Below are 16,808 nucleotides of genomic sequence, written 5' to 3' on the forward strand. Positions count from 1 at the left end.
AGGACCCTGCACTGTTCTTTTGTCTGCTCGGCCCTCCCCGGGTTTGCTGCTGGTTCTTCCCGGGTTGGCTACCGACCCTTCCACCTCTGTGGAAGGGCGGTTCCCCCGCCACTTTCCCCACTTCCGCAGGGGAGCGGCACACCGCCGGCCGGCTCTCTCGGGGGCTGCACAGGTGTTCCTTCAGATAGATGTTCCTGGTGCATGTTGTCTCTCTCCTCCTTTATAGTCCTCTTCCACCAATCCCAACTCTGCTACCCACACGCCGAGTACGCTGCTCTCCTCCAATCAGGAGCAGGTCCTGCTGTTTATTGGTTGAACTGGAGGCAGCTGTGTAGAAGCTGTTTCCTCCTCTCCCAGCGCCATATTGTGGGAGAGCAGATGCATAGAATAAGTCTTAATTCCAGTAACAGTCTAGTCCGAGTTGCTCCCCACAATTCTGGAATTCCTGTTACATGGATATTAAACCTTTTGAGGTTGTCTGTAGGTGTCTTGAACTCTAACTCCTTCCACTCGTTTTCCTCTTTCTTCTTCAGACTGGACACCTCTGTGGCTCCATTGTCAAATTCATCGACTCCAATTTGCTGTCTCACTTATTTTTTCAGCCCATCCACTAAATTTTCTCCTTCGGATATTTTTTCATGTCTAAGATTTCTATTTAAAATGTTTTCTATTGCTGTTTTGACACTGACTATACTTGTTTTTAATTATTGGCATATCTTTTATATCGTGGAGCATAATAATCATAGCTACAATTGTCCCATAGTTTTTGAACATCTAGATTCACTTGCGGTTGTCTTTTAACTCTTGAGAACTGCTCACATTTTCCTGGGTCTTCATATATCAAGTAAGAGCATCTCCTTAGAAAATGAAATGTCTCATTTCCATTTTTCCTAAGTACTGTATAGTTTATTTAAGTAAATAAGTAATATGCTTAACATTAATTTTTTTTATTTTTTATCTACAAGGAGAACAAAGTCAGGACAAAGTGCACATCTTTTAATGATTATTTTTATTTTTAAAGATTTATTTATTTATTCAAAAGATAGAGGCAGAGAGAGTGAGGTCTTTCATCTGCTTGTTCACTCCTCAGATGGCCACAATGGATGGAGCTGTGATAATCTGAAGCTAGGAGCTTCATCTGGGTCTCCTACGTTGGTGCAAGGGCCCAAGGACTTGGGCCATCTTCTGCTTTCCCAGGCCACCATAGAAAGCTGAATCAGAAGTGGAGCAGCCGGGACTCGAACCAGCGTCCATATGGGATGCCACCACTACAGGTGGCTGCTTTACCTGCTAAGCCACAGCCCTAGCACCCTCCCCCAATTATTTTGAATTTAAAAGATTCCATATGTAATGAGAAGTTATTATCTTACAAACCACATAAATTTGAAAGATTATTAGCATTTCAAAACAGCTTTTTGTGATGGTAAAGTTTTTAATTCTATGGAAGAGCTGTTGCACATTTCCAAAAATAGCAGCTCTTTTACTTTCAATTAAATCCAAAACAAGTTCAGTGTTAGTAACTTCCAAGATATATTAGCACGGGATTCCTGACAAATTCTCAGGGCTATGAGTAGTATAATGAGAAAACAATGAATTTAAAATATCCTTGTTTAGAAAAATCCTGTTACCAGCTTTCAGGACCATCTGTCTTGTCAAGCATTTAATTTGCAATAACAAAAGATACAGTGGAAAGGAAAATAATGAATTATAAAAGGATTTCCTTCACGTTTGCTCTGATGTCATACTTATGGCTTGTGGGAATCCCGTTTTGCCATTTATTTGGTTCCTTTAAGCATTATTTATCAGAGGATGACCTAGATCTGACTGTGGAGTTGCCTGGTGTTCTTGATCTAAATGCACAGTACAATTCTTGGTTCCGTATTATCTTCTTTAAAAACAGTGTCATTCATAATTGGGATAGTTCGATACTGTCTCACAGGTGATTTTCTGCAAATTGGCCTCCGGTCTTTAGGGAGGAGGCTGTCAGTGTGAGGGGCAATGGAGAGCTATTTTAGATCCCTTCTTGATTGGCACAGGTGGGAATGAACTTAAGTTGCTGTAATATTCAGCCTTAAATTGAGATTCATTGTCTAAGAAATTTCCACAATAAGACAAGTGTGGTGCCTCACTCAGAGAAGATGCTCTCTACACACTGTGATTATGCTTACCAGTGATTGTAGAGTGATTATGATAACCAGTTCTTCTTATTAGACTAGAAATGGATGTACGATATGTGAGAAAGAAAGCCATACTGCTAAAGGTCAGCAAGAGAGAAAGGGTCCAGCTCCTCTTTTGAAAACTATGCCTTCTGTGATGGAAGTAGTCTCATGGTGCCAGGGACCGGTCTATGTCCACTTGGTATTTGTGATATTTCTCTTCCTCACCTAAGCTGTTATATTTTGAGTGCAACCCCTTGATTTTAAAAGAAATATATACTGAAGCCAGCACTGTGGCGTAATGGGTAAAGCTACCAACTTCAGTGCTGGCATCCCATATGGGTGCCGGTTTGAGTCGCGGCTGCTCTACTTCTGATCCAGCTCTCTGCTGTGGCCTGGGACAGCATTAGACAAGACTTTGAGCCCCTGCACCCACGTGGGAGACCCGGAAGAAGCTCCTGGCTCCTGGCTTCAGACTGGCACAGCTCCACCCTGTTGCGGTCAATTGGAGAGTGAATCAGCAGATGGAAGACCTCTCTCACTCTCTCTCTCTCTCTATACCTCTCCTTTTCTCTCTGTGTAACTCTGACTTTCAAGTAAATAAATCTTTCTAAAATAAAAGAAATATATGCTTTATTGAAATTCTTTCTCTTGGCTTCATGTCACAGAAAGAAAAAATAACTCATATTAAGGATTGCTGTTCCACTTTGTACTTTGTCATCCTCAGAAACAAACTTTGTGTCTAAAATATGGATACTTTATGATAATTTTGAAATCATGCTTTAAAATTCTTCAATTTCAGTAAATTTTTTTCCTTTTTTACAGTCTATAATTATAACAGTGACCAATTTGGACACAGTGAATGATGTTGTCAATGTATCACTACCAATGCTGGGGTTAACTGTAAGTAACAGGAAAGCTACTTTTGGCTAAAAAACAACCTTGAGTTTTAAAAAAAAAATTTAAATTTTTTATTTTCTCCCAGAAACCTTTATGTAAGGTATACAAATTTCATGCATTTCATAAACACAAATTTAGGAACACAGTGATTCTTCCCACCCTACTCTCTCCCACCCACACTGCCATCCTTCTTCCTCTTCCCTCTCCTATTCCTATACTTAGTTTTTATTAAGGTATATTTTAATTAACTTTATATACATAAGATTTACCCTGCACTAAGTATAGAGTTCAATAAACATTATGGAAAAGAAACCTGTTCCTCAACAATTGAGACAAAGGCAATTCTGTAATTGCACCTCAAAGTGTCAATTTCACTTCTACAAATTATCTTTTAGGGACTCTGTTAGTTGCCAGAGATCAAGGAGAACATATAGTATTTGTGTTTTTTTGGGTCTGGCTTATTTCACCAAGTGCAGTATTTTCCAGTTGCAGCCATTTTGTTGTAAACAACAGGATTTCATTTTTAACTGCTGTATAGTATTCCATAGTGTACATTTCCTATAATTTCTTTTTTTAAAAGATTATTTATTTGAGAGGTAGAGTTACAGACAGTGAGAGGGAGAGAGAGAGAGAAAGGTCTTCTGTCTGTTGGTTCATTCCCCAAATGGCTGCAATGGCCGGAGCTGTGTTGATCCAAACAGGAGCCGGGAGCTTCTTCCAGTCTCCCACATGGGTGCAGAGGCCCAAGCACTTGGCCCATCTTCTACTGCTTTCCCAGTCCATAGCAGAGAGCTGGACTGGAAGAGGAGCAGCTGGGACTAGGACCGGCGCCCATATTGGATGCCAGCGCTGCAGGCGGAGGATTAATCTACTGCACCACCATGCTGGCCCCAACATTTCCTGTAATTTCTTTATCCAGTCTTCAGTTGACAGGCATCTGGGTTGATTCATATCATAGCTATTGTGAACTGAGCTGCAATAAACGTGGTGGTGCAGATAATACTTTCATATACTGATTTTATTTCCTTTGGGTATATTCCCAGGAGTGGGAGGGTAGGTATATTTAGCTTTCTGAGCTATCTCCATACTGTCTTTCCACAGTGGCTGCACCAGTTTACACTGGATTAGGGTACCATTTTTCCTACATCCTCCCCAGGATTTGCTGTTTGTTGATTTCTGTATGAAAGCCATTCTAACTGGGGCGAGGTAAAATCCCACTGTGATTTTTGAATTGCACTTCCCTGAGCATTTTTTCATGTGCCTGTTGGCCATTTGAATTTCCTCTTTTGAAAAATGCCTGTTCCAGTCCTTTTCCCATTTCTTGACTGGATTGTCTGTTTCTTTTTTATTGCTGAGTTTCTTGAGCTCTTTATAGATTCTGGATATTAATCCTTTATCAGTTGCATAGTTTACAAATAATTTCTCCCATTCTGTTGGTTTCCTCTACACTTTGCTGGGTGTTTTTTTTTTTAAAGTTTAGAAGCTTCTCAGTTTGATATAATCCCATTTGTCAATTATGGCTTTGGCTGCCTGTGCTTCTAGGGACCGTTCCAAGGGCTTTTTGTCTGTGCCAGTGTGTTGTAGGGTTTTCCAAAAGTCCTCTAATAATTTGTTGATATTGGCTCATAGATTTAGGTATTTGATCCATTTTGAGTGGATTTTTGTGTGAGGTGTAAGGTAGGGGTCTTGATTCATACTTCTACATGTGGAGATCCAGTTTTCCCAGCACCATTTGTTGAAGAGACTGTCCTGGTTTCAGAGGTTGATTTTAGCTTCTTTGTCAAAGGTAATTTGGTAAGTTTATTGTAGATGCTTGGATTGATTTCTGAGTTTCCACACTGTTCCATTGGTCTGTCTATCTGTTTTTGGCCAGTACCAGGCTGTTTTGATTATAACTGCCATGTAGTATGTCTTTTTTTTTTTTTTTTTTTGACAGGCAGAGTTAGAGACAGAGAGACAGAGACAGAGAGAAAGGTCTTCCTTCCGTTGGTTCACCTCTCAAATAGCCACCAATCTGAAGCCAGGAGCCAGGTGCTTCCTCTGGGTCTCCCATGTGGGTGCAGGGCCCAAGCACTTGGGCCATCCTCCACTGCCTTCCCGGGCCACAGCAGAGAGCTGGACTGGAAGAGGAGCAGCCAGGACAGAATTGGCACCCCAACTGGGACTAGAACCCGGGGTGCTGGCGCCACAGGTGGAGGATTAGCCAAGTGAGCTGCAGTGCTGGCCCCATGTAGTATGTCTTGAAATCTGGTATTATGATGCCTCCAGCTTTGTTTGTGTTCTATAGATTGCTTTAGCTATCCGGGGTCTCCTGTGTTTCCATATGAATTTCAGCATTTTTTTCTGTATCTGAGAAGGATTTCATGGGCTTTTTGTTTGGTGTTTCATTGAATCTGTAAATTTCTTTCAATAGCGTGGCCTTGTCAATGATATTGGTTCTTCAAATTCATGAACATGGAAGATTTTTCCATTTCTTATATCCTCTATTTCTTTAGTAAAAAGGTTTGCAATTTTCATCGTATAGCTCTTTGATGACCTTGGTAAAATTAATTCCAAGCTATTTAATGTTTTTGTAGCTATAGTGAATGGGATTGATCTTAGAAGCTCTTTCGTAGCCAAGGCATGCTCTCTGTATACAAAAGCTATTGATTTTTGTGTGTGTGTTTTATATCCTGACACTTTACAGAATTGGCTTATGAATTCCAGTAGTCTCTTAGTGGAGTTTTTTGGATCTCCTATTTGTCGAATCACATCATCTGGAAAAAAGGATAGTTTGACGACTTCTGTCCAAATTTCTATCCCTTTGATTTCTTCTTCTTGACTGATGGTTCTGGCTAAAACTTCTAGGACTATATTGAATAGCAATGTTGAGAGATTTTTGGTTCTGGATCTTGGGGTGAGTGATTCCAACTTTTCCCCATTCAATAGAATGCTGGCCGTGGGTTTGTCATGAAATGCTTTGTGTTGAGGAACGTTGCTTCTATACACAGTTGTTTAAGGTTTTCGTCATGAAAGGATGTTGTATTTTATCAAATGCTTTTCTGCATCTATTGAGATAACTATATGGTTTTTGATCTTCAGTTTGTTAATGTGAGGTATCACAGTGATTGATTTGCAAATGTCGAACAATCCCTGCTTATCAGGGATAAATCCCCCTTGGTCCAACTGAATGATATTTCTGAAGTATATCATCAGGGAAATTGGTCTCTAGTTCTCTTTCTCTGTTGTGTCTTTTTTTGGTTTAGGAATTAATGTGATTCTGGCTTCATGAAAGGAGTTTGGGAGGGTGTTCCCTTCCTTTCAGTTGTTTTGACTATCTTGAAAAGAATTGGAGTAAGCAGTGAATCTGTCCAGTCCTGGGATTTTATTTGTTTGGAGGGTCTTTATTACTGATTCAATTTCTGTCATAGTTATTGGTCTGTTTAGGTCTTCCATGTCTTCCTGGATCAATTTTGGTAGGTTGAAGGTGTCCAGTTATCCATGACTTATAGGTTTCCCAATTTGTTGGCATACAACTCTTTGCAGTAATTCCTGATAATTGTTTTCATTTATGTGGCATCCATTGTTATATTACTTTTTTCATCTCTAATTTTATTGATTTAGGTCTTCTACCCCTTTTTTGGTTAGTTGGGACAATTGTGCATCAATTTTGTTAATTTTTTTAAACCAACTCTTCATGCCAATTGTTAAACCAACAAGAGGAGTCACTGTGCACTTGCTCCCCATGTAGGACCTCTGTCCTTAGTGTGTTGTACTATGAGAATTAATGGTAAAACTAGTCTTCAAACAGTACTTTATACTTTGTCTGTGTGGGTCCAAACTGTTAAAATCTTTACTTAGTATAGAGTTGATCTGTATATTAAGATAATTAAAAATGAATCTCAGTGAAGAATGTGATGAGAGGGAGTAGGAGGTGGATGGTTTGTGGGTGGGAGAGTGGGTATTAGGGGAAGAACAGCTATAATCCAAAAGTTGTACTTGCAAAATTTATATTTATTAAATAAACACTTTCTATAAAAAAGAAATATACTTTATATGGCAGATATTTTGCCCTTTACTTTGAATAAAGAATGTCTTTTATAAATTAAAAAATCTAGCTCTTCATTTTGCTGATTTTTTATGTTTTTTGTTTAAATTTTATTTCTTTAATTTTAATTAGTACTTTTTTCCTACTAATTTGGGGTTTGGCTAGCTGTTGTCTTTTTAGGTCCTAGAGATGTATTGATAGCTCATTTATTTGGTACATTTTCAATTTCTTGATGTAGGTACCATTTGCTATAATCTTTCCCTTAATATTGCGTTTGCTGTATCCCAAAAGTTTTGATATGTTACATTGTCACCTTCAGTCAATACCAGATGTTTTTGTCTCTCTTTTGATTTCTCCTATGCATCATTTTCATTCAGGCACATGTTGTTCAGTCTCCAAGTGTTAACGTATGTTCTAGAAATTCTTGACTTGTTGATTTCCAGGTTCGTTCCATTGTGGTCTGAAAAGCTGCATGGTATGATTTTGATTCTTTTGAATTTGTTGAGACTTGCTTTATAGCCTAGTGTCTGGTCTATCCTAGAGAAAGTTACATGCACTGGTGAGATGAATGTATATTCTGCAACTGTAGGATGAAAAGTTGCTAAGATATCCATTAGGTCCATTTGGTCTAGAGTGTTGATTAACTGTTTCATTAATGATGATCTGTTCATTGTTGAAAGTGGGGTATTGAAGTCTCGCATTACTGTTTTCTGTGTCTCCCTTTAGATTCCTTAGTGTTTATTGTAAATTTCAGGTGCCCTCTGATTTGTGCATATACATTTGTACTAGTCACATCTTCCTGTTGAACTGATCTATTAATCATTACATTGTGCCTTTCTTTGTCTCTTGTAACAGTTTTTTTTTTTAGTCTATTTTGTCTGATATTAGGATAGGTACACCAGCTCTTTTTTAGTTTCTCTTAGCATGGGATGTTTTTTCCATCCTTTCTCTTTAAGACTGTATGTATCTTTGCTGGTGAGATATGTTTCTTCTAGGCAAAAAATAGATGGGACTTGTTTTTAATCCATTCTGCCAGTCTGTGTCTTTTAACTGGAGAATTGAGGGCATTTACATTCAAGATTACTATTGATAAGTCACGACTTTACCCTGCCATTTTTCCATAAATAACCCTATTGTTTACTTTGAATTTCTTTTATACTTTTACTGGCAGATTTTCTGCCTTCATATTCTTTCATAGTGTTGGCCACTTTTCTGTATTTCTGTGTGTTCCACATCCTTAAACATCTTTTTTAAGGCTGAATGAGTGGTGTCACGTTCTTTGAATTTCTGCTTGTTATGGAAAGTCTTTATTTCACCTTCATTCATAAATTAATGCTCAGCAGGATACAGTATTCTGGTTTGACAGTTTTTTTCTCTTAAGTTTTGGAATATATCTTGCCATTCTGTTCTGGCCTATAGGGTTTCAGATGAGAAGTCAACTGTGAGTCTTATTGGAGATACTCTGATTGTAATCTGGCATTTCTCTCTTGAACAATTGAGAATCTTTATGTTTTACTGTGAAGAGCTTGACTACAATGTGTCATGGTAAATATTATTTCTGGTCATGTTTATTGGGAGTTCTATGTACTTCCTGAATTTGTATGTCCCATTGTTTCTCCAAATTGGGGAAGTTTTCTATAATTATTTTGCTAAAAAGGACTTCTTCTTCTTCTTTCTTTTTTTTTTTTGACAGGCAGAGTGGACAGAGAGAGAGAGAGAGAAAGGTCTTCCTTTACTGTTGGTTCACCCTCTAGTGGCTGCTGTGGCTGGCGCATCACGCTGATCCAAAGCCAGGAGCCAGGTGCTTCTCCTGGTCTCCCATGTGGGTGCAGGGCCCAAGGGCTTGAGCCATCCTCCACTGCACTCCCGGGCCACAGCAGAGAGCTGGACTGGAAAAGGAGCAACCAGGACAGAATCCAGTGCCCTGACCGGGACTAGATCCTGGAGTGCCGGCACCGCAGGCGGAGGATTAGCCTATTGAGCCACTGTGCTGGCTGCTAAAAAGGACTTCTAATCCATTTTCTCTTTCTATGCCTTCAGGTATTCCTAAGTCCCACATGTTGGGTTATTTGATAGTATCCCATAAATCTCCAACATCTTTTTTTTGGTCCAACTGTAAAATTTCCAGAGATTTATCTTCTAACTTAGATATTCTTTCTTCTGCCTCACTGAGTCTCTTGTTATGGCTGTCCACTGAATTTTTATTTAATCTGTTGAATTCTCCATATCTAAATTTGTTTTTGACTTCTTTTTAAAATCAATTTCATGGGAAAAATTTTTATGTCATGTATGTATTTCTTCAATTCTTGGATTTGCGTCTGATTACTTGTAATTAATCCCATGATCAATTTTTTGAATTCCATTTCTGGCATTTCTTCAATCTCTTCATCTTCACATTCTATTGAAGTGCTGTTGTGTTACTTTGGAGCATCATATTTTTTCCTTATTCTTGTTTCTTGAATTTCTTTATTTTTAGGCATTTGTGGAAATATTTATTGGTGTGTTTTTTCCCTGTGATGGCTTTTATCTTTGGACAATGTCTCTTTGGCTTAGTGTAGTGTCTGCTCTTTGAGTGAATACCCAGAGGTGTGTGCTGTTTGTGGCCAGGGACCTTTGCTCTAGGTTGAGGGGAGTGTCCAGGTGATACTCAAGTTGGGCGTGGCAAGTCTCTCTCTCTTTTTTATTTTTATCAGAGGGGTGGTTTGTTCAGCTCTGTTGGCATAGTCTCACACTCACCTCCTCTCCTCACAGGTGACCAAAGCCCAGGTGCTAGCCCCAGTGGGTGCAGTATTCATCCAGAACCACACAATGGATCCATGCAGTCCTCAGTGTGAGCACAGATCCTGCAGCAATGACCCTCACAGTCAGTCATCCCTGTGTGTGTGGAGCTGCCCTCAGCAACCGCCCAGAGACTAGCCACACCCTCTGATGTCCCACGCAGCCAGTGTTTTCACAGTTCCAGCACACATAGTTAGTCATGAGCACTCCTCCTGTCAGTTCTCCCAGCCAGACTCTGGCATCTCTTCTCGGCTGGTTGCTGGGCGCAAGGAAAGAAGCTGTGCAGTTGTTAGGCATATCCAAAATGGTTCCTGCCCTCTCTCAGCTAGTTATAGGACACCGTTGTCAGGTGGCTGGAGGAGAGAAACATGTCCCCCCTTTACTTCTAGGTTGGCAGGTCTACTGTCCACCACAGGGCTCTAAGCCAGACTCATGCCCAACACTCTCTGCAGGTTTGTTGCCAATGGGTTGGGCTGATGCTCTCTCACTCTCACTCTCTCACTCTCACTCTCACTCACTCTCACTCTCTCACTCTCACTCTCTCACTCACTCTCTCACTCTCTCACTCTCTCACTCTCACCTCACTCTTCAAAGCTTGTGCTGAGTCTCTCGGCTGTTGGGGTCCTTTTTTGTGTCTGTGTTCATGCTGCACATCCACACCCTCCACATGGAACCACAGCATCCCTCTAACGTGGGTGGCATTTCCACTGCAGTTTTCTCCCTGTTCCCTGAGATTACACTCTCTCCACTTTTTAAAAAAACTATCTTCCCCTAGACTAGAGCAGTAAGCTTCCTCCCTGCTCTGCCATATTGGAATCTCTCCAACCTTGAGTTTTGAGACTAATATACTTTAACATGCACATGCGCGCATGTGCACACACACACACACACACACACACTCAACGTTCATGCCTGGGGCATTCCATAATGTCAGGTCTTGTGTTTTCTTCAAGAAGCATTTGACAATAACTCCATTTGAATCATGGTTTTCTTTACTCCATGTTGGAAGACACTACAATAATTTAACAGGTGTACAACGTAGGTGTGTTTGTTTCAACTGGCATTTCTAGAGTTGCTGGGGTAATTACTTTTGGTCCCTAGTGTATTCTATGGGTTGGAATCCTTGTCTTTTTTGTCTCATACTGAGGCTTGTAGGAATGCAAGCCAGTGGGCTGACGTCATTCAGCTTTCTTGGGTATTTGCTATTGTTCTGGTTTGCCTAGCTTATGATATCTTCTAAATATTATTCTGATTAAGCATAGTCATGATTGGTATACAACTTCCTGGGCAAAAGATTTATATGGACAAGGACTCATGAGGGCAAAGTACAATATACTCTAAAGCAACTGAAAATGCCAGAAGGTAGAATTCTCACGATTAGATTTTCTTAGTGAAAAAGCATAAATGTGATTTCTTATTTGGAAATGTGAAATGTAGAAATGCTAAGGAAATACGTCTTTCATGTATGTATAATGGAGATTTGTTGTGATGTCTTTTTTTTTGTCTCCAAGGGCTCTGAGAAAGATTACCAGCTATGGGTCAGTTCTGGAAAGAAGGAGGTCCCACAACCACTCATTGGTAAGTGTGAAGCAAAATCTAAAATGAGATTGATTGGGCTCAAAATGGTAACTGTCAAGTCACTAAGTATTGGTTGCTTGGTCTTCAGCTTAAACACCCTTACATACATTTAGGGAGTTACCATGCACTTACTGTATCCCAGGTGCCTGATAGCATCTTTGTATTCAGAAGCTTATGGTCTAGTGGGAGAAAATAATAGAAAGTTTTCCCCTCTGCTTTCTTATGTGGCTAACAGAGCTTTCTTGGAATAATTCTTTTTTCTTGTCCTGAAATGAAAATGGATTCATACTTTATTTTCTTTGAACATTTGTTTGATACATATATTCATGTGTTGAAGTTCTCCGTTCCATTTCCTAACTAATAGCTAGCAGTTTTTTGGTAAGGAGCTCCTAAAATCCAGTCATGTCTCTGAATTCAAGTACAAGTATTTGGTTAATGCCAAATTTATGCCCAGAACATATGTCAGCCTAAAAAGAGAATCAAGATAATCCCATTCAAACTCCTAAGTGCTTTTCTGATTGACAAACCTGTACTGTTTAACCATTTCTCTCTCCCTCTCTCTCTCTCCCTCTCTCTCTCTCTCTCACACACACACACACACACACACACTCTTTAGTCTTCAGCTTATTGATAAAAACATTGTGGCTCTCCTAAAATAGTTTTGGAGCAATTTAGCTAAAGAAGATACAATTCACAGATCAGAAAATTTGTTCATGCTCTTAGTAGGAACAGAGTGATTAAAAGGAGAGGAGGGTGGGTATGGTGAGAAGAATCACTACATTCCTAAAGTTGTACTTATGAAATTTGTATTCATGAAATAAAAGGTTTTTTTGGGAAAACAAGGATACCAGGGGCAGCATTTGCCACAGACCTTGCAGTAGAATGATCGTGATGGCTCCCCTAAGATCAGAGCATTTCCTCGTCTGCCTTATCTTCTTTCTGTCCTTTCAACAGTCTTGTAAGGACGTTACTGTGAAATTTAGGATGTTTTCAAGTAATCTGCAAAATTTAAAATATGCAATTTATCTTTTTGAAATATATATTGCCAATCTCAGAATACAGGCATCATTAAGTACATCTGAGGGGAAAAAATCCACCTGCCCATTGCATATTATTTGGTGTTTTGTTGTTGTTCGTTTTGGCTTAATGTTGTAAAAGTCAGCAATAAAACAAGTGTAAAAAAGTAATGAAATATATTTTAACAAAAGTTATTAGTTTATGTAACACATGGTCCGGGGGTAACTTAGATATAGAACAGCTTTTTACATCACAACAGGTTTCAAGGACTTTAAGAGCATAGCATTCATGGTGACCTCTTGGCATCCACACTGAATGCGTATTTAACAGGCTGTCAGCTCTCAAATGTAGATTAACTCTTGCATATTTTGTTGTATACATCACATAAACTTCTTTTCCTGCAAGACAGAAATTACTATAATTCCTGTTTTGAGCACAATGCCTGTGCCTGATATAAAGGTAAATTCAGTGATAAATTTAGGATGAAAAAAAGGGAATATTTACTCTGTTGTTAAATAAAATTTACCTTAAGGTTAAGGATGTTTAAATTTTTTAAAATTTATTTTCTGAGAGGCAGGTTGGGAGGCGGTGCTGGGGAGGGAGGGAGAGAGACAGACAGACAAAGTGCTGAACTGCCAGTTCTCTCCCCAGGGGCCAAATCCAGGAACTTGGTCCAGGGCTCCTACATAAGTGGCATGAACCCAGTTACTCAAGACATCACCCCTGCCTCCTAGGACCTGCATTAGCACAAAGCTGGAGTTGGGAACTGTGGACAGGGATCAAATCCAGGTAGTCCAATATGCGGCACAGGTGTTGCAACCAGCATCCTAACTGTGTGCTAAACAGCCACCCCTGTTACAAGATCTTTGGGAATTTCTTGGATCATCAGGAATTTAAATAATGTAAGAGCAAATCAAATGACTTTGCATGTGCTCTGGAAACAGTGTTTTGCACAATGCTTCTGGGTTTCCAACAGCCTGCAGCCTTCCCTCTGGTTAGCTGAGAGAGCCCCTGAGAAGGAGGCAGTGAGTGAAACCTGGCCCCACTGCTCTTGAGCAGCCCTATCCTTAGAGCTGACAAAGGGAAATGAAGTCTCTCTTGATAGAGAGATTAATGATCATAGCAATTCATGATATGTTTAATTATTCACAGAATGTTAACCACTGATGTTTCTTCACATATTTCCACTTAGACGTCTGTGTGATAAGGGAGGGTAAGGATTGAAAATGATGAAGGGAATCACAGTGGGGTCAAGTGACTTGCAGGAGTTACACTTGGTTGGTGTCACGGCAGAAACCAGGAGGCCTTACATATTTTCTGATGGAAACAGCAGACGTCATCAACACGGAATGCAGAGAGGGATGTATGCATTCCAAGTTAGGCAGCAGGTTTCCACCTTTGTTCTCTTTGCTTTTGCAAAGTTCCTTGCTGGGGCACCTGCTTTATGCGGTGTCTCCTCAGACAGTTTGCATGATGCTCACTCACAAGACAGCCCTCTTCCTTCTGGAAGCTCCAGGAGAACTTCAGCAGGCCCCAGTGTGGTACCCATGCTGATGACAAGGGATCACCCCCATCCCCATCAGCCTGATCCCCACTGAGGTTTTTCTCTGCACAGGGCATGAAAATCCCTATGCAATCCAAACAAGCTACCTTCGAGCTGTGCACCTGCTGCCTGAACCCGGGAAGTCTACCTTTCCTTCTGGCCTCCAGGAGTCTGTGTTGGAAGAGTTGCAATCAGAAGTACATGGGTGCTTCATTCTGAAGCCCAGGCTCCAGGCCAGAGCCCAGCGCAGGACTGGTGAGTCATTTTCTTTCCACTAACTGCCTGCTCTTAGCTTACATCTTCATTCCCGAGAACAAACTCATGACACAGAGCTCTTCTCCGTGCAGAAGAAGGGGTAGAGTAGAGGCAGGAGCCTAATACCCATGCAGAACCAGGCTTAGAGAAACCATTTAAAGATCACAGTCCAAACCCAGCTCAGGTCTAGGAAGTTTGTGTTCATTCCTGTATGTTAGATCTTGAGTCTTCTCTGTACATAATTGGGCACATACCCACCTGTGTCACATTAGAGCAAAGCTTCTGAAGGTCTGGGAAGGCATGACTTCCCCACCACTGGGCTTCACCCTGAATCCAGGGTGAGGGCGGCAGGTGACTGATTTACTGCATGACTTAGACACACCTGAAATGGAAACTCCAGGAGGTTAAGGAGTTGTAGAATTGAACTGTACTGGGATTGGGTTGTACTGTGCCTTGGGCAGAAGTGGCTGAGGGGTTTTAGCCTGCACTGAATCTCAGTGACCCCACAGCATGCTGACTTTCCACGTGTGCTTCAGACAGACACAGATCTAGACTAGAGCTGGACTGAATATTGTCAGAGATTTTGAGCTCCTCAATTACAGTTTTCTTGCTACCATCCCAGTGATCTTTTGATAGGTGTTCTTTTGCAGAACACTTGTTAGTAAGAGGAGAAATATTGTGGCAACAATAAGATTTCTTTTTTTTAAAACAGTTTATTTATTTGAATGACAGAAGTAGAGAGACAGAGACATCTTTTTTTCTGTTTTTTTTTTTAATTTTATTTTCATGTGCTTTTTTAAAGTTTTATTTAAGGTATACAAATTTCATGTATTTCATATATACAGAGTTAGGCACATAGTGATACTTCTCACCCTACCCTCCCTCCTACACTATTCCCACTCTTAATTTTTACAAGTGTCTATTTTCAGATTACTTTATGCTCATAAGGTTAACCACACACTAACTAAAGAGTTCAACAAATAGTATATGAAGACTGGTTAAAGAAATTATGGTATACTTACACTATGGAGTTCTACTCAGTGGGGAAAAAAAATGAAACCCTGTATTTTGCAACAAAATGGATGAAACTGGAAACCACTATACTTAGTGAAATAAGCTAGTCCCAAAAAGACAGATCATGTTTTCCCAGATCGGGATAACTAATGGAGTACCTGTAATGTAGATTTGAGATTCAATGATTATTTACAGCCCTTGTCTCTTCTGTTGAACAGCAGGTTTTTAAATACTATTCATTGAACTCTTTTATGTAGTATATGATTAATGTTACTATCATTAAGTAAACTGAAATTAGATCTCTGTAAAAAATTAAGAGTGGGGATTTGGGAGGGAGGGGGAAGAAGGGTTGGAGTGTCGGTGGGAGAGAGGGTAGAGTGGGAAGTAGCACCATGTTCCTAAATGTGTACATATGAAATACATGAAACCTGTATAACTTACATTTTTAAAAATGTCAAAAAAGACCCAAATAATATGAAGAAAAAAATCAGTGTTTATCAGCAGTAGAAACAAGGGCTGTAAACAATCATCAAATTTCAAAATGTCAGTTTCACTCCTATACATTTTAGGTCTTCTGTTAGTTACCACAGAGCAAGGAGAACATATGGCATTTGTCATTTGGCATTGGCTTATTTCACTAAGTATAATTTCCAGTTGTATCCGTTTTATCGCAAAAAGGGTTTCATTTTTTCACACTTTCCACAGTGTGTGTGTGTGTATGTGTGTGTGTGTGTGTATGTATCTCAAGCTCATAATTTCTTTATCCAGTCATCAGTTGATGGACATCTGGGTTGATTCCATACTTAGCTATCATGAATTGAGCTTTTGGTTCACTCCACAAATGGCCATAATTGACAGAGCTGGTCTGTGCTAAAGTCAGGATCCTCGAACTCCATCCAGGTCTTCCACATGGCAGGGGCCCAAGCACTTGGACCATACTCCACAGACATATTAGCAGGGAGATGGATTGTAAGTGGACCAGCTAGGACTTGAATGGACACTCTGTTATGGGATCCCAGTGTTGCAGGCCGCAGCTTAGGTCACTGTATCACACACTGTTCCCAAGAATTTAATTTCTACCCAAATCATTCTTATTATAATTTTATTCTATAGGTACAACATCCCCAGTGTTAATTATTTTAACGCTGGTACCCTTATTTGAGCAAGGGAAAATCAGCACCCCTAATAGTGCCAGGACTGTAAGAAAGGCTCAAGTTCTTTTAAGTAAGCTTACTGAATTACCTAGTATGTTTCATGGAAATAGGTGTGGATTCCCATGGGATCATAGAAGTAACCTGAACTCACAAACTAAATAACATACTTTAAGAATGGTCCAGCTAGCCGGCGCCGCAGCTCACTAGGCTAATCCTCTGCCTTGCGGCGCCGGCACACCGGCTTCTAGTCCCGGTCGAGGCGCCGGATTCTGTCCCGGTTGCTCCTCTTCCAGGCCAGCTCTCTGCTGTGGCCAGGGAGTGCAGTGGAGGATGGCTCAGGTGCTTGGGCCCTGCACCCCATGGGAGACCAGGAAAAGCACCTGGCT

General features: G+C 40.3%; 1 protein-coding gene across 4 annotated transcripts in view; it reads left to right on the forward strand.

The window, feature by feature from the left end:
• LOC103348895 (uncharacterized) overlaps positions 1–16,808 on the forward strand; it is a 106,218-nt gene that overhangs the window by 13,856 nt on the left and 75,554 nt on the right. For all 4 annotated transcript variants that reach the window (XR_007920220.2, XM_051847953.2, XM_051847943.2 and 1 more), the window contains exons 6-8: positions 2,982–3,059; positions 11,373–11,439; positions 14,072–14,254. Coding sequence is in view for 3 of the 4 variants with exons in the window: in XM_051847953.2 (XP_051703913.2) it covers positions 2,982–3,059; positions 11,373–11,439; positions 14,072–14,254 (328 nt within the window). In the remaining variant the exon portion in view is untranslated. The remainder of the gene's footprint in view (positions 1–2,981; positions 3,060–11,372; positions 11,440–14,071; positions 14,255–16,808) is intronic.

Source organism: Oryctolagus cuniculus, chromosome 1, assembly GCF_964237555.1.
Source record: "Oryctolagus cuniculus chromosome 1, mOryCun1.1, whole genome shotgun sequence".
NCBI classification, from domain to species: Eukaryota; Metazoa; Chordata; class Mammalia; order Lagomorpha; family Leporidae; genus Oryctolagus; species Oryctolagus cuniculus.